General features: G+C 45.5%; 1 protein-coding gene across 1 annotated transcript in view; it reads left to right on the forward strand.

The window, feature by feature from the left end:
- Nucleotides 1-18,221, forward strand: part of LOC132473020 (protocadherin-15-like) — a 191,929-nt gene that overhangs the window by 63,294 nt on the left and 110,414 nt on the right. The window contains 6 exon segments of the mRNA XM_060072940.1: nucleotides 222-332; nucleotides 5,276-5,446; nucleotides 8,472-8,580; nucleotides 9,392-9,504; nucleotides 14,830-15,036; nucleotides 17,108-17,242. Of these exon segments, the coding sequence (XP_059928923.1) occupies nucleotides 222-332; nucleotides 5,276-5,446; nucleotides 8,472-8,580; nucleotides 9,392-9,504; nucleotides 14,830-15,036; nucleotides 17,108-17,242 (846 nt within the window).

The following is an 18,221-nucleotide window of genomic DNA, read 5'->3' on the forward strand; positions in this document are numbered from 1 at the left end:
CTCTCTCTCTCGCTCGCTCTCTTTCTTTCTTTTGCTAACTCTGTCTTCGTCTGTCTGTCTGTCTGTCTGTCTGTCTGTCTGTCTGTCTGTCTGTCTGTCTGTCTGTCTGTCTGTCTGTCTGTCTGTCTGTCTGTCTGTGTCTCTCTCGCTCTATCTCTCTCTTTCTCTCTCTCTCTCTCCTGATGGTCTCTCCCTGTCGTTTTATCCCCCATGGCTGTCAGGCGTCTAATGGAACAGTTAGGGTGGCCAACACCCTCTCAGGACACATCGTGCTAGCGGAGAGGCTGAACTACGAAGAGAGAACACGCTACCTCGTCATCGTGGAGGCTAATGTAAGTCTGCAGGTCTCATGCACACTGGATAACATGTTAAAGGTCCCATGACAGGCTATTTTATGTATTCTTTAATATAGGTATTAGTGGGCAACTAACGCAGTATTCAAAGATGTTCCCGAAATTCAGCCGTGGTGCATAGTTACTGCCACTCCGAGCCAGTCGCACATTGAGCTTCCCCCAAATGCGCTGTTTTGGTGTCTGTAGCTATAATGCAAATGAGGAGGAGCGAGGCGGGTCAAGGAGGAGGGTGGGGGTGTGGCCCTGAGCAGCTTGCAGCCACGGTACCATGCGCTCTGTTTACAGTGGTTGTATTGCAATGGCGAGGCGCACACAGCCTTAAGCCGTGTTCTGTAAATATTCTAGAACACACAGGAGTCCTGGAGCTCTATACCTAAATATTATCATATAGCCTACATAGATAACTATATCATATAATATATATTATCACGGCCAAAAGCTGTGTGAGCCGATATTATGAATCTCAAACGACCGCGTTGGGTTCTCCGACGTTCCTGGTTCTTCCACGTCCACATCAATGTGAAGTAGACTGAACCGCGACAAGGAGGAGAAAGGGATTGTTGCCGGGCAGCGCTTAGGCACCTCCGCCTCCGGCGGTGGTCCCTCAGCGGGGCTCAAGCGGGAGACATTCGCCGCCAACAATCCCTTTCTCCTCCATGTCGTGGTTCATGTTCTTGAGGGAGTCAAAGCCAAAGTTCCTTCCCCCCAATTCATTCTCAACCTTGGCTGAGATAACCCCCACTACGAGTCTCGTTGTAGAAATACCAGAGACGAGAGTCCGACGTGTTATGCGCCATAACACCAAAAGCAGAACAGTTATCCAAATAACAAGGAAGTGTACAACACTTGCGTTACAGTCCTGGAGCTCTATATCTAAATAATATCATATAATACATAGATATCTATATCATATAATACATATTATCACGGCCAAAAGCTGTGTGCGCCTCCAGACGATATTATGAATCACAAACGACTGTCGGGTTCTGCGACGTCTCTGGTTCTTCCACTTTCACATCAACTGAAGTAGACTGAACCGCGCGCTGCCGGCTGCCCGCTGCCGGGCGATGGTGCCTCGCGACAACCGGCGGCATGTCGCAGTTCATGTACTTCAGCGAGTCAAAGCCAAAGTTCCTTTCCCCCAATTCCTTCTCAACCATGGCTCAGATAACCCCCACGACAGTCTCGTTGTGGAAATACAAGAGACGTCAAAGAACCGACAAGAAACACTTGCGTTACAGTGTGTGTATTCACACACACACATGTGGCGCTCGCACGGTCGTGTCTCATTGGCGGGCCAACGTCTCTGGGCGGGCCAGGCAGAGTAAGGGGAGGAGCTTAGATGCTTTATGACGACATAAATAAAGACATTCCAAATCAGCACGCTTGAGCCTCCGTTTTTTCAAAGGCGAGCAGAACAGCTAGTGCTCGTTTTACACCAAACGCAAGTTTTAGCCACTGGGGGACCATAGGCAGGCTAGGGGAACTCATATTTATGTTAGAAAACCTCATAAAGTGAGATTTTCATGTCATGGGACCTTTAACATTGGCTAACATGCTGACAGTAGTGGACACACTAACACAATGAAGCACACTAACCACACATATTAACATTGGCTAATATTACTAACATTGGCTAACATTGACTTACATTGGCTAAAACTGGCTAACACTGGCTAAAACTGGTAAACTCTGTCTGACAGGCTAACACTTACTGACATGTGAAAATGGACTCACACTGGCTAGTAAGATAACATTTAGTTCATTATACCGTTACACAGAGCATTTTGTCATAAGGGAGCTTTATCGCTACCAACAGCAGATGGTTTGATACCATTTCAGTTTTATTTATTTCAAAGTTAAAATATAATGTAGCGATTATTTTTTCTTGCACCTCTCTGAGAGCTACATTTCAGAAAATCAGGATTGAAGTTGTGTTTCAGATTCAGTTAATCACCAATGAGAACACACTGTGGGGTATCCTTCGTAAAAAGGCATGTGGTTAGAAGTTTAAACAGAACAGGGTGATCCCTTCAGGATATAATTATTTACCTTTTAATTTGTATAATGACTTGGAGTTGTCTTGGGGGCTTTTTGCAGAGATTACAGTTTGCCTATTAGTATTCATATTATCTTTTTACCCAAAGTAGCCCATAATCGTTCTGCATTTTAGTGTTGGAATTCAATAAATCCTCATGATTATTTTCACAAATGCACCTTCAAGCAACGGAAGCCTCCAAGTAGGATATTTAACGTCCATGTTTCATGCGGCATCAAAGATTATGTAAAGCATTCATTGATTTACTACTAAGGCAATGCTTTTACCCAGAGCGCCATACTCTGATTTATCTCCGCTATATGGCTTAAGGAACAGATGTTGGCATGTTTCCTACAGACATCGGGAGCTTTAAATTCCCCGTAGATGATCCTGCAGTACAAGCTGCAAACAAACCACATACAGAACAGTAGGAGACAACTTATAACTCAATACATAGAGATGACACAATAATTGCAACACACATGGACACATAACATTGCATAAAGTGAGGTGCATATTATATGGAAATGCATCTGGATCGAGGAAGCTGTTGTGAATTCAGTGTTGTGTTGTCGTAAAGAAGGCAGTTTTCAAGCAAAATGTTCAGGTGGATATATTGGATATATTGTATCCTGCATCAATCTCCCCCTTCTGCGCCTGTCCTGTTCCTCTCGCCTTTCTTCTCATGGCCGATGGAGATAACACTGAGACCTTTTTGCCCCAGCAAGAGGTCCTTTTGGGAGCTCTCTCTGGGTCGAGTGCAGGTAGGGAGACGTGGTATTTGCCAGAACCCTGGCTGCTCATGTCAGAGTTCAATTACTCCGCCGGTGTGGAGCTGTGAAGTGGCCTGCTGCTCAAACACCTTGGGGGAAAGCAGGGATATTTCTAACAAAAATGATTCTCTAGGGGCGGGGTGGTGGTGGGGTGGGGGGGTGGGGGCTGGGGGGGGATATCTGCTACTTTTTCTTTAGCTTTCTGCAACAATGGTGGTCGTGGAATATTGGAGGTGAAGAAAAAAATCGTGCGTTAATAAATGTTATGTTAATAATCATGTTAATATATCAGATTTGTTAGCCTATGGATTTCCGACAGAGGAACTTAAAGTAAGGCCCAACGTCTGAGCACAACGTCAATACAGATGGTAGAAGTAGCGTTCCATACTCTATACTGGAACCTTGCTCTTAGGTTATCGATGGACGTAGATGAAGAGGGTTAGGGCAACGATTTAGTTCCAATCCCCAATGTGGACAGCTTACCTGTAGGCATCCTTGAGCTAAGATGTTCGAACCACTACCTGCTCCTTAATGTATCTGCATTCACTATAAGTCATTTTCTATAAGACAAATCATTTAGTAAAACAGTACAGAAGAGAAATAGGAAGACATGGGTTAAATTCCGTGATTCGAAGTGTCGGCTGATGTGTCATGTTTCATGCCTGGCTTGTCGTTTATTTTTGGGTTAGAAACTTTCTTCTGCTCCGAAATAGGCTACTGAATCCCCGCCCACACCCTTTCATGTGCTTATTTTAAGCAGCTGCCTAATGAATATTTTTTTGGTGGGCAAGTGTCTTTTAAATGTAATAGTTTTTGACAATTGACCATGGTTTTTGTTGTATTAACGGGCAGAAACATAAAAGCACAAATCCTACTGCCTCATACTTGATAAGTAAAACTAGTGATAATTTAGTCGTAGATTAATTAACCATGATGATTCTGAATGGATGTGCCATCCGTTTCTTTGGCTCTCTAGACATGGTGCAATTCAAATCGATTTTGACAGAAGTGTCAAATTAAAATTTGAAGTCATGGCCCTTTGCGGAGGGTTTACTTGAAATCGCTCTTGACTGAAATGGGTCACAGAAGAACACTTACCAAGCAACACATCCTCAGGGCGGCGATTGTAACAGCATGCAATGTTTTTTGTTGTTTTTGTTTTGAATATATTCTCCCAAATCAGCCTTTAGATATTAATCTAACGCTAGCAGACAAGCTTAAGTTTGGGTTTCATTAAAACAAAAACAGCAAGTAGGCCTACTAGAAAACAAAAAAAAAGCGTAATTGTGTTCAATTACAGTTATTCACGTGACACTTATCCAAAGCGATTTACCAAACATTTAGATGTCTGCCAGACACGTGTAGATTTGTGCTTCTAGCTGCTATCAAACCTTGAAAATTAAAGAATAGATTGTTTGTCATCTGCATAGCTGTGGCAGGAAAGGCCACAAGAGTGAATTAAAGGACCCAGGGACTTGGTCTACAGAGAGAAGAGGGCCATGAGTACCTTGAACAGACTGCTGAGAGAACCCAGTACTTAGACTACATATTTCAGAGACAGTTTGTTTTAAAGATAGCCTGTAAGTGCAATCCTTCAGATAGGATGTGAACAAGGCGCGTGGCTGATATTCCCTTCTCTTGGAGGGTGGAGCAGTGGCTCCGGTGGTTATCTGTATGGAAGGCTTCAGAGAGGTCCAGCAGGATGACAGCGGAGGAGACGGAGGCTGTTATAGCGGAGTGAAGTTTCTCTATGATGGCAAGGAGGGCGGTCTCAGTTGAGTGGCCTGCCTAGAACCCAGACTGGCGAGGATGCAGAAGATTGTTCTGATTGTTCTGAGTATGCAGAGAGTTGGAGAAGCTGTCTGATACAGCTACAAATAAACAATGTGTTGGTTTGCCCTGGTGGATACATACGTCATTCAAACCCCCTTCTGAAAGCTTCATCCACTCGTGCAAACGACTGTGTATTTGGTGGGGCAAGCGACTGTGTATCTGCAACTAAACAGGAGACAAGGCCGTAATTCCGTCCTCTGCGATAGCATATTAAGACCGCTGGCTCGTGGATTATTCAGAATGTAACCCATGCTCCTTGCGATGCGTTTTCATTGCAGGACCGTGCGCCGTTCTTCCCCAACCGTCTCACGGCGACCACCACGCTGACGGTGGACGTGCTGGACGGGGACGACCTGGGGCCCATGTTCCTGCCCTGCGTGCTCGTCAACAACACACAGGACTGCAACCCCCTCACCTACCGCGTCGCCATCCCCGAGTTCACTGACCCCGTGAGAGAGAACCAATGAACACACATACACACACACTTCCAAACTCATTTGCACTTCACAAGCCTCTATTTTGGTCGTGTGTGTGTGTGTGTGTGTGTGTGTGTGTGTGTGTGTGTGTGTGTGTGTGTGTGTGTGTGTGTGTGTGTGTGTGTGTGTGTGTGTGTGTGTGTGTGATGGTTGGGCGCTTTCGTGTGAGTTTGTCTTTGTCGAACGTGAACTTCTCTGACAACGGGAATCCACACACAAAAGTGATCGGTACCTTTCTGCTGGTAGCCAAGACCACCCCATTATAGCTTACATTCATTCATTCATTGACCTGTTCCCGAATGATGTCAGCCCTCACCGACGTCACCGTACACGGCAAGTGAACGCTCGATTCATGTGCTGGGAGTTGCGTCGTTGTTATTCGTCCGATGTAAGGCTACAATATGATGTGGTACTTTTCACTCCGTTCCTTCCACATGGTCATCTTAATCTCGGGCCAACACCTTGCCTCTGTGGCCGCACCTGCAGGCAGAGTCAAAGCCAGGCTGTTTTGTCTCAGCATGTTAATTCCAGGGGCGTTTTCTGGTCTGCGGGATCGTCAATTAGAGTCGAAGTAGCAGACGACCTTATAGCGGGAGAGCAGGAACACAGTTGGAATTTAGACACGTAGAGACGGAGAGCACAGAGAGGAGTAGCAAATGTACGTTTATAGCATTTGAAACACAGAGAGGGCAAGAACAATGACGGTGGACATAGCAGATAATGGAATAGGAAGCAAGAGATTGGCTGTGTTTGTGTGTGTGTGTGTGTGTGTGTGTGCGCGCGTGTGTGTTTATTTGTCCTCATGTATGTGTTCTTAGGCACTATTGGACTTTCTTTATGCATTGTCTTCTACACCAACTTTGGTGTGTGTGTATGTGCGTGTGTCTATTTGTTTTTTCCATGCATGTGTTGTTAAGTACGGTTGTTGTATTTTTATGCATTGGCCTCTTCTGAAGTGTTATTATTATTGACATTTCTATACCTGCAAAGGATTGATTGATTTGTCAGAGGTTGGGCATGGTCCATCTCTGTGCAGATTGGCTCCAGAGAGAGAGAGAGAGAGAGAGAGAGAGAGAGAGAGAGAGAGAGAGAGAGAGAGAGAGAGAGAGAGAGAGAGAGAGAGAGAGAGAGAGAGAGAGAGAGAGAGAGAGAGAGAGAGAGAGAGAGAGAGCAAATCCCAGCCTTTTGGTAATAATGACATAGTGCGTGATATATTAGTGGAGAAGTTTCAACCTAGTAGAGCGGCTCAACAGAGATATAAAAAAAAGGAAAAAGCAAATGGGGGGTGTGTCTGTGTGTGTGTGTGTGTGCAGGCGTGTGTACGTAAAAAGGGAAGTGGAATAGTGAATTAAGGTGTTGTTCCCCGTCTCTGTTCAGCGTCGCTTGTGTAATGGATAATTTAAGATAAATTCTTTGCGGACTGCAAAGTATGCAAGACCTTGAAGCCCCAGCAGCTGAAAAACAGTTTTTTTTAAGTCGCTGTAAAAAACGTTTTGCTTTTCGTCATCCATATCTTCCATCTCTTCCATCACCCTTGACTTGCCGAGGATGTCAGCGAGCTAAATCTTTGCCGAAGCTTCAGTGAAGCCGAAGTCATTTACTTTGAGCTGTTGGGTCTGTGTCGTCTTGTTGCGTAATTCGGTAGAAAATACTTATTGTTTATTTACAAGTTTTGCAGAATATTGTTTTGAGGCGATGTGGATTTGATTGGATTTGGCCTTGGATTTGCCTGATGTGAAAATAAACCGCCACAAGAGTTGTTAATATGAGATTATTTGCCATTTGGATGGGGCAACTTCTTTCAGATTTTGCTTCCAAGGCGAACAGCACATTTTCATCCTCTTTCTGTTGGAATAAAAAGTTACGTTTTTAAGTAAATTTTGCCTTGAATCCAACCTACTTAATTTTTGGAACACTTCAATAGTCAAGAACAAGTTCCAAACAGATCCTACAAAACAGACATTGCAGTCTGCAATGTTTCCTAACCCTTCTGGATCTAGAGAAGGTTCTCGTACAAGTACCTTCTGCAGTTCTTGGGGTCTACCAAATCTATTTCATGTTGCTGATAGTTTCCCCCGTCCTGCGGTGCATACGACACACCCCGCGCATCAGTCCACTGGGAGTATCCGTTGCTTGTAATTGTTGAGTGTGTTGCGATTAATTACAACGGCGGGACGAGCGTTATTAGGTTGGTCTGTATTTATTTTTGCTCTCTGGGAGGGAGGGGGAGGGGGTAATTTGGAGCCCCCCTCAGGGCTTCCCTGGGATAATGACTGCTAGAGGAGGGTATTACAGCTAATCATCATTGTGTCGAGCTGCAGGGACTTGATTTAGTGCACCTTCAGATATTGCAAAATCCAGAGAGCTCGGAGGGGGTAGAGAGTTCTGTGTGTGTGTGTGTGTGTGTGTGTGTGTGTGTGTGTGTGTGTGTGTGTGTGTGTGTGTGTGTGTGTGTGTGTGTGTGTGTGTGTGTGTGTGTGTGTGTGTGTGTGAGGATTATTTCAAAGCTGAGGGATAGGAACATAACCCCTTCAGGGAGCGGGGGAGGGGATGGTTTCTTCTGTCTGCTTCCTTCCTACAGGAACGTTTGTTAGTGCGTCTTGTCTACGCAATGAAAATAGCAAACAAGCCACTTAGCATACTAACGCACACTCACTTAGCCACCTAAAGTAGACGTGCAGTGTGGCCCAAGCGCCATACGCCCAGCCATATGCCTGCGCGCCAAGGAGCGGCAGAATTACTACTAAGTAGTTCACACCTTGCTTGTATCAGCAGTATCAAGATTGTGAGCGGTACAAACAAACTGACATATTGATAAATCTATCTATAAAAAATATGTCACGCAAACGCTTTTCCAGACCTGAAGGTTTCAATGTGCTATTTATGATAGATGATTGGGAATAACTGACCAAAATAGCGGACAATTGTGAATAAATGTCCAAAAAGTAGAATGACTAAAGCTTGAGTTGGCTCTGTTCCCCGTCGTTGCAACCCTCAGGGCAGGCTGAACCCACTGAACGTCACTCCTGCCATACGAGCCGTGGACATGGACCGAAACATCCAGCCACCGTCCGACAGACCTGGCATTCTCTACTTCATCCTTGTCGGTAAGTACCACACGTCCAGGCTTTACCTTTTACAGTTTTATGTTCGCTTTTACCTATGTCGGGTTTGGTGTTCAGGGCACAGCTATGATAACCCACAACTTTGCCGGCTCGGACAAAGTTTCGTTTTCCAGTAGCATGCTTAAAGTTATACTTATTTTCTGATGCATTGTTGAACTTTTGGTATAGCATTTGTTTTATTTGTGTTTTTTATTCATACTTCCTACAGCATACGGAGCAGGTCAACATGCATTTCAGCCTTGACCTGTGTAAATGTGTGTATGGGAAAAAGTTGAGGAGAGTTGAAGGAATAACGTTTATGCAGGGATTCATTAGGTCACGTTAGGTTAATCTCTCAAAAACTGCATTTGAATAAGGAATGAGTAGAAACAGTACAAAGATGTTGGTAAAGAAAGCTATTTATAGTCCAAATAGAATTGACCAATCATTTTTTGATTGGGCTTTGTTTGCATCCAGGAAAATGGTCAGCAACAATCTCAGAACCCTATCCTCTATCGACTGACAACGATTTAGCTTTTTAAATGCCATGATATCTGTTTAAAGTGATTAGCCGAAATGTCGTCTGCACCTGAACCACCTACGAATATCGATATCAAAATGACCCACTCACAGAAAAGGCAAGGACAACCATTGTCCATTATCCGGGTGCACATGAACCCAAGAAATGGGCCAGTTGTTCCCGGGGTAATTTGCCGGACGATAGCCGATGATTTGAGTTTCCGAGATGAACATTCGGTTGACTCCAGACGGGTGAACGTGACTGGTTGTGCTTTACCCCTGCTCCCTGTAACAGGCCATCCCATGACGTACAAGGACTACTTCAGCCTGAACCAAACAACGGCAGAACTACGAGTCCTCCAGCCCGTCAACAGAGACCTCTATCAGCGGTTCACCCTCATCATCAAGGTTGGCATTCCAAACGTACTTTTTCCATGGTAATCTTTCAGTTGATCTCTTAACTTTTTCACCACCCTGTGTCCCCCTCCTCACTTGGGATGGTCAACATCAGAAGTCAAGATTCAGGCTTTAGGAAAAAAGGGCAAAAGGCTGAGATAAATTAGAAGTTATGTATCAAAATATAGCGGTTTCAAATATAAACCGTGGAAAACGAGGCGCTTAACTTTTCTTTGGTTGGGATGTACTTTTAAGGAGAATATCGTAAAGTATTTAGTTCCTTAATGTTTTATTTAGTTGCACTACGCCATACCTGTGTCCTCATTTAGCAAAAAACAGTAATAAACATCATGAATTATTTCACGCTGCCTCCGAAGTACGCGTGCACACTATCAAGATCAAAGCAGAGAGAAAAAAAACGTTGGGAAATTCCAACAAGTCTTTAATGAAGTTCTTAAATGTCTTCCCCTCAGCTAGTTTGAAGAAAAAAAAAACTGTAAAAAACCCTCAACATTTGTGAGCCAAAAATAAAGAATGTGTTGCTCCACATACGAATTTAGATGAGCACCACCCCACACATCATAGAAGCATACCCCATTCCCCCCTTGCGTAATGCCGGGCGCTGTACCAGCCTGGTGTTTATACCAGGGAGAGAGTCGTAGAGGAGTGATCCCAGCGAGAGGGTGTCTAGAGAGGGCAGAGAGATGGGATCAATGAGGATGAGCAGCAGGAGTATGGTATTAGGGTAAATTGGTTAGTTCCAAAACATATATATTTTTTTTTTTGGGGGGATCAAGGTCGCCTTTGATGTGATTAGAATGAGATGCAACAAGCCTTATTTCTTCTGGAAATAGGGTTGTGCAGATCACCTCATTTTGATTGGGATTGATGATCATTATAAGCAACAGTTTCACTGGGTAATGTGTCTTTTGGAGGGGAGGGGGTTTGATGAATTTGAATGATAACTTTGATAATAGCAACTGTTTCAATGTTTGCACAAGGCCAAAAGACACAGCAATGCCTTATTCAGAATAATATTATGATAATTTAATAAACTTGAATAGAACAGATTGCAATGTTGAAACACACAGCAGCGCCTGTGTTACTGTCATGGGGTGAATAGCGCTGGTACTGACAACTTAGAAACTTAACACAATGTTCAAACCACCAATTTGCTTTGTGAATATTGGAAGTAGTCCAACTCTCACACAATAGAAGCTGTATGTCTTTCAAAGCTCTAACCAACCGCGTTGTTCTGAAACGCGATGCCGAGGCAGGGTTCTCTGCCGGCTCCCCTTCTGGCAGGGAAATGTACGCATCATAAATGAACTTTTCACAGAAAGACGTCTAAATTCCGCACCAACAAGCCTTGTGACATTTGGTATGTTCACGAGACCCATATCGTTTTAGAGCAAGACATTTATAGCGCAATTTCAAATACGAGATTTGAACAACGTTAAATATGGTTTAGTAAATAAGTAAAGCAACAAGTCGAGAGAGAGAGAGAGAGAGAGAGAGAGAGAGAGAGAGAGAGAGAGAGAGAGAGAGAGAGAGAGAGAGAGAGAGAGAGAGAGAGAGAGAGAGAGAGAGAGAGAGAGAGAGAGAGAGAGAGAGTGAGTTAGTTATCGGGGGGAAGGAGGAGTGGGCGAAGGACAGAGGGAGAGCCACAGAGAAATTGAATGAGAGCGAGAGCCCTAGTGAGAGAGATAGAGTCTAAAAAACGTACGGGGAGAGAGCAATAGAGCAAGAGAGAGAGAGAAAAAGAGAGTGCGAGAAGAGCTAAGCTTGCTGCCTTATCTCAGTGGGTTATGCAGAGGGAAATGAGAGATGTTGGTGGAGGCAGGTACAGAGGGAAAGGGAGACGGATAGAAGGCGAGGAAGAGAGAGCGAGAGAGGAAGAGAGAGAGAAAGGAGAGAGGGCGAAGGCCAGAGTGAGAGACATTGACAGCGAGATACACAGAGAAAGTGAGACACCTAAATAGAATGAGAGAGAGAGACCGACTTTAAAGAAACATATGCCGAGAGTGATTGCGCAACAAAGGGAAAGTGAGGAAGCTAAGCTTGCCGTCTTATCTCTGTGAGTTATACAGAGGGGAAAGAGAGATGTTGCCGTCAGACTGCCAGCCACAGTAATGAGAGAATTAGACTTTGGTATCTGCTGAATGCCCTGATACATTACAGCATGGGGTGCACCATAGACTGATGCTGGGAACAGAAAAATAAGTAAAAGTAAAGTCGATACACCTAGAGAAAGATTGGAGGTAGGGGAGTTGAAAGATGGGGCAAGGTGCAAAATAAAGTGCTGCGGTTGAGGTAATAGTGCAGTGAACACAGCTCGGGTTATGATGTAATGATTGCTGCTGATGGAACCCATGGTGGAGATGATGGTGCTGGGAGGACCTGGTGGGGGGGAGAAGATGGTGGAGAGCAGGGGGGGGGGAGAGGCATGTGAGCAGTGAAGCTGAAGGAGTCCGGATGACACTGGACGATAAGGAAGGGATCCAGAGCAGATGGAAGGGAGAACGTGAGGACCACCCGAGGAAAGGAAGAAGGTCAGGGAAAAAAGACACGAGAAGGTACGGAAGGAACGCAGGAAACATGGAAGGATGGCATGACGAAAAAAAGGAATGAAAGAAAGACCGAAAGGAAGTTTAAAAAGGGGCTGAGGTTGCGAACGCCTCGAGTGGGGAGTGATGAGTATGTGATAAACGAGGGTTATTGTGGCAGGGAGATGTGCAGCAGGCGAGTGTGTTCTCAAAGCGCGACTCAGGGACGTTTACCGCCGGCGCCGGACACATGAAGTACACTCGGAGCCAGAGCTCCGGGGAGACAATGCTTCAGTCCTGCATGCTCGTTCTCTCTCTCTCCAACTCTCCCTCTCGCTGGCTGTCAACCTCTCTCTTTCTTTCTCTCTGGATCCGTCTCTCAGTCCAGCTCTCTCTTTTCTGCTCTCAACCTTCCTCTCCTTCTGGCTCCAACTCTCTTTGACTATCTCTCCTGCTATGCTCCTCTCTCTTTCTTTACCTCGCTCTACCTCCCTCTCTCTCTTTGGCTCGTGTTCCCTCTTGCTGGCTCTTTACCTCAGTCTCACTCCGTCTCTCTCTCTCCAACTCAATATCTCTCTCGCTTCTCTGTGTACATGCTCACTTTCTCTGCCTCTCTCCCTTTAAGTTTGACACGCTCTGTTCCCTCTTTGTCTCCATTTTCTCTCTCCCTCTTTTCTATCCTTTTTCACTCCCTCACTTTCACTTTCTTATGTCTCTATTCCTGTTTCTGTTTTTCTTTCACTCCATTTGTCTTTCCCTCTTTACCGTGTCCTCCCCCTCTCTTTCCCTCACTCTCTCTGTCTCTCACCCTCTCTGTCTCTCTCTGTCTTTCTCCCTCTGTGTCTCTCTCTGTCTCTCTCCCTCTGTGTCTCTTCTTTCTTCCGCAATTTGTCTCTCTGTCGGTCTCCCTCTGTCTGGGCCACATGTGGCCTATCTGTCAGTAGCAGAGGTATCGAGTCCTGTTCTCCCCCCCGGGGTCTGTGTGAGGAGATTGAATCTGGAGGGGCTGTGGCTGGTGGTGGCGGTGGGGGTGGGGGGGTTCTGGTTTCATCATCTCTCTCAGGTGATGTGGGTCCGGGCCACCCTGTGGGTCTAAGGGGGAGATGTACTCCGTGGTGGCAGCGGCGATAAAGACAGCTGTGGGAAATCTCTACTCTCCTATCAGGACTGAGCCACTCGCTGAAAGGAAATGGATGGAAAATGTATAAAAACGGGCCAGACTTTACGGCCCCACACAAAGACAATGCAAACTACATTAAAGACATCGAGAAGAAGAATAAATAAGACGACGACGCAAAGGAATAGAACTAGAACACTGTTGAATAAAACTTCAATAAAAACAATTCCAAACGATGTCACCACATCACCACTACCAATACATGCAGGCAAATGCTGGTTCTGATGTTCTGTCGCAATCTGCATCATGCAGCACCCGAGCACAGTTGAGAGTGCAAATGGTGGCAATTCGTTCCAGGGCAGGATTGTAGGAAAAACGACGATGCGTTAGTGCCTCTACTCCCCTATACTACTCTGGCTCTCACATTTCAAAGGCCTGGCTTTTAGGGCCGCTCTCTGGCGTAGGAGGCAAGTGTGTCTAATCCGCTCGAGGGAATTCATCACGGTGGCATTCTGACTGCTGCCGTGCTAGTTTAGCATGTTGCTAAAGTCGGTCAATGTGTTGCTGCCAGTCACTGAGGGTGATATGGTGTGCGGGACCTCATTGTATGCAGTGTGTTGATATATACATACCATTCTTGACCACTACAGTTAGAGTGAATACATCATGTTTCAAACCTAGAAGACCTTTTGGCTGGGAGTCAAACACCGTGACCACTAGGTTGAAATGAACAGCTGATCCGGCTCGTCCTATTTCCTCGTTCGAGGCTGTGATTCCAAAACGTTCATCACACGTCCCATAGAGAGGATAATATTCATATAAAAATCCCCTCGCGGAACGGAGGACCCAAATCTAAGTGGCCAACTCGTTATTCAGGCTTTTCGGGAATTTAAATTACATTCAGGAGTGACATCGTCCTGTCACTATCGCCTGCCACTTGCCTTCCCAAGTTGAGGACTGGACTGGGTCACAAACCCTAACAGCCCCTCTGCCTCACTTCATTAACCTTCTTGGATGACGGTGAGACTCTGTGCTCTGAACACTCCAGCAGTGTGACCCACTCCGTTTGTGAATCAGTTTTACATCACGTCACTTCCCTGGAGAATGAGATGGGTCATGTGACGTTGGTGTCCTCTCCTTATATCTCTCTCTCTCTCTCTCTCTCTGTCTCTCTGTCTCTCTCTGTCTCTTTGTCAATGTACTCAATTAAATCAATAGGCTTGATTAGCAGGACAACTACCCATATAATATGTGTTGCTAAAGCATTTGAACATCAATAGTTTCATCAATTAACAACAATATCAATGTGTGTCTCACTCTCTCACTATCTCTCTCTCCCACTCTCTTTCTCTCTCATTCTTTTCCTCCACTCCCTTTCTCCCTTCCTATCCCTCTTCATTTTCCCTCTATCTCTATCCCTTCTCTTGGCCTCTTTCATTATCTACCTTTCCTGTCCCTTTCCCCCCTCTATATCTTTCTCTCTCTCTCTCCCCTCTCCCTCTATATCTTTCTCTCATCATTCTCCCCCTCTCTCTCTCTCCCCTCTCCCTCTATATCTTTCTCTCATCATTCTCCCCCTCTCTCTCTCTCTCTCTCTCTCTCTCTCTCTCTCTCTCTCTCTCTCTCTCTCTCTCTCTCTCTCTCTCTCTCTCTCTCTCTCCCCTGTGGCCCCAGGCAGAGCAGGACAATGGGCACCCTCTCCCCGTCTTCGCGGACCTCGTCATCGAGATCCTGGATGAGAACAACCAGGCTCCGTATTTCCAGCTGGTGGAGTACCAGGGCTACGTCAGCGAGTCCTCCCCCGTGGGCACCACCATCTCGGCCGGCGCCAACCTCACCTCGCCCCTGGCCATCGTCGCCCTGGACAATGACATCGAGGAGGTAGGGAGGGAAGGAGCCACCGCTTGACTGCATGTGTCGTTATAGTGTGTTTGGATGCACACAAACACACATACACACGCAGACATTTGTAAAGACATGTTTAAACACAAAAATCCATATTGATTTACATAAACATGTAAACACACAGCAACACACACACACACACATGGAAATGTATGCACATAAATAAACATATCTATATATATATATATATATATATACATAAAAATGTTAACACACACACACGCACACAGAAATGCAATGAGAAAAAAACACAAATACATATACACTTATATATGTATATAGTTATGTAGTTATATTCTGTGTTGAAATATACACTACCAGGTCGGTCGGATGCAATGTCACGTAATGAATGTATGCTGCAAGGCTGCATGGTTGGTTACATTATTCAATAATTAATTTTTATTGAATTTACATGAATTGATAGACAAATCGATGTGCTTAAACAATGTTTTGTCTCCCGACTGTAGCTTGCCCCTGGTCAGACACCTGTAGGTAACAGGCGGCTGTGTGAGAGTGACAGAATTAAACATGCATGCATAGCTTTACTCCAACGTTGAAACCAAACCGGAGACCCCCCTCTGCCCTGTTTAGACTGAGGACAAAACAATTGACATGCACGTGTGTAGTTACCACACCACACGTTACCGTCCACTTAGATCTCACTAAATGAACGTCCCCGACATTTTGCCACACGATGAACTCCAGCGTGGTTTCAACAACGAAATCTGTGTGTCCTCTTCTTCTGCCGCTAAAAATATCCTCCTCCTCAAAATAAAACCAGCCAACCAGCGATAAGAATGAACCTGTAGCCAGAATGACAGCTGGATATACGGGACCGGGTTGACTTTGAAAGCCTCTGCGGAGAGTGTGGGTTTGGAGTGTTTGGCTTCTTATGCAGATTAATCTCCGTTCCTTCCTTCCTTCTTCCCTTCCTTCCTTCTGTGTTGTTTTATTTTATTCGCTTGCATAGAACCCCCGAACCGGGTTCTCTTCTTTGAACACAAACTTTGTTCGGAAGAATTTGCAGTGTTTCCACTTGATGTGTGGTGACTTGGTGTGTGACGTTTGTAGGTGTGTGTGTGTGTGTGTGTGTGTGTGTGTGTGTGTGTGTGTGTGTGTGTGTGTGTGTGTGTGTGTGTGTGTGTGTGTGTGAATCTGTGTGTGCTTGCGTGCGTGGGTGTGCAGTAGTTGGATGAAGTAGAGGGAGCGGTTTGACATAATTGGTTGACACGATTGACAGACACGCACAGAGTCTGAGCATAGGTCTGTATATTTTTATATATGTGTGAGTGAGTGTGCGTGTGGTTGAATAAAATGTGTCGCTGGATAGCGACGAACACGCGAGTGCTGAGCGACATGTGATGTCCTTAGCGCACGTGTTTTCGCATTTGACTCGTTTAAACGCTGACAGAAAGACAGCACTGATTTATTCGCCCCGCAATGTGATGCTCAGCTCAAAGTCTGAACTTGAGGGTCGATGTTACAAACGCATCTCGAAGACAGAGCGATCGCTATTGTTTAGTAGGGGGGCGTATTAGTATAAGTCATCTAACACTGGGATTGTTCAACTGACTTTCCTGGTTTTTATTTATTCTCTCATAGACAACACGATAATGCGGAAAGCGTTGGCAATTTTGCGGACGTGGTTTGGAATATATCACTTTTATTTTTATTGGCACTTTTCCCAATGAGCAGATAATCATATTGATATGAATCCTCTCATTGCCTCATAAATTAATATATTTTTTTTTATGTAATGATAGAGTATCTGGGTTATGCCTTTCCAATAACATGTCATGAGTACCGGGGGAAAGGGAATCCACTCCCAGATTTCCGTTTTCCTCTCTGATGCCAGATCAAATGTGTCGTTTGATCTGGCTTGATCTGGTTTCTCTCAGTCCCACAGCTGGGACCTCGGGAAGGAAAAGCGTGCCAAAAAAAGACTGGGGGTGAAAAAAAAAGCAGCGGATGTCGCCATGGTTACGTCCCTAACCTTTTCCCCCTCTGGATCCCCCTCCTCTTTATGAAATGTTCTTCCCTCCAAAAGTCCACAGACCCGATGCTGACCATCACGCTGGACGCCTACACGGCTGTCTTCACACTCTCCGCCACGGGGATAGAGCGCTTCCTGCTGCTCCTCCAACCCGTGGATCGGGAGCGACAGATGACCTACACGTTCAGGGTAGGCCCCGTGGACCCCCCAGCTAACCCTGTCTGACTCCCCTAATGCACACTGTGAGGCAGTACATGGCCCCACGCACACGGCCCCCCCTTATCCACGACCTAGGCCCACACACAAAGGCTTGGAAACCACTACCTCACCACACACACAGTCCCTTTAAAACACTATCCAGCCACACACAGTCCTGGAAAACCATTATCTGGTCGCACACACACAGTCCCATTTAAACTCTACCTCACCACACACACAGTCCCTTTAAAACACTATCTAGCCACACACGGTCCTGTCGAATCATTATCTGGTCGCACACACACAGTCCCTCTTAACCACTACCTAGCCCCCCACACACACACCCTGTACACCACTACCAACATTACCTAGTCTCACACACACAGTCCCTTTAAAACACTATCTAGCCCCCCACACACACCCCTGTACACCACTACCTATCCTCAGACACACTATCAAGCCCGACGCAGTCCCATTGTCCGCACATGCCCCTTTAAACCAGCATCTTATCCCAAACACATGCATGTCATCGACAATCCAGCCCCACACACTATGAACGAACAATATGGCCACTCTAAACCACTATACAGTCCAGTGTCCCCCAACGGCGATTGAGCTTTTTCCCTCACTGCATAACAATAAGATCCCCCTGCAGTGTTCCCCAATGTGGCAGGGACACTGCAGGGGGATCTTATTGTTATATGTAGTGAGGGAAAAAGCTAAATTGCCGTCTGTATAAAAATAAAGCATATGGCAGAGTAAACAACTAGAAAAGCTGTAAACAAACCCTTAACCACTGACCCAATTTAAATGACCGGCCACATGTGTGCGCTCAAGTGTCCAACTTTGTAGTCTGCGTGTGAAAACTGTGTGAACCATCATTTATGTCATCACGTTTTTTACTGCGATTTGTTGCATGTTGCTTGCCTCTGAAATTTTGAAGCTCAACAGGCAGAGTGCACAGACTGCG

This window comes from Gadus macrocephalus, chromosome 15 (genome assembly GCF_031168955.1).
Source record: "Gadus macrocephalus chromosome 15, ASM3116895v1".
Lineage (NCBI taxonomy): Eukaryota > Metazoa > Chordata > Actinopteri > Gadiformes > Gadidae > Gadus > Gadus macrocephalus.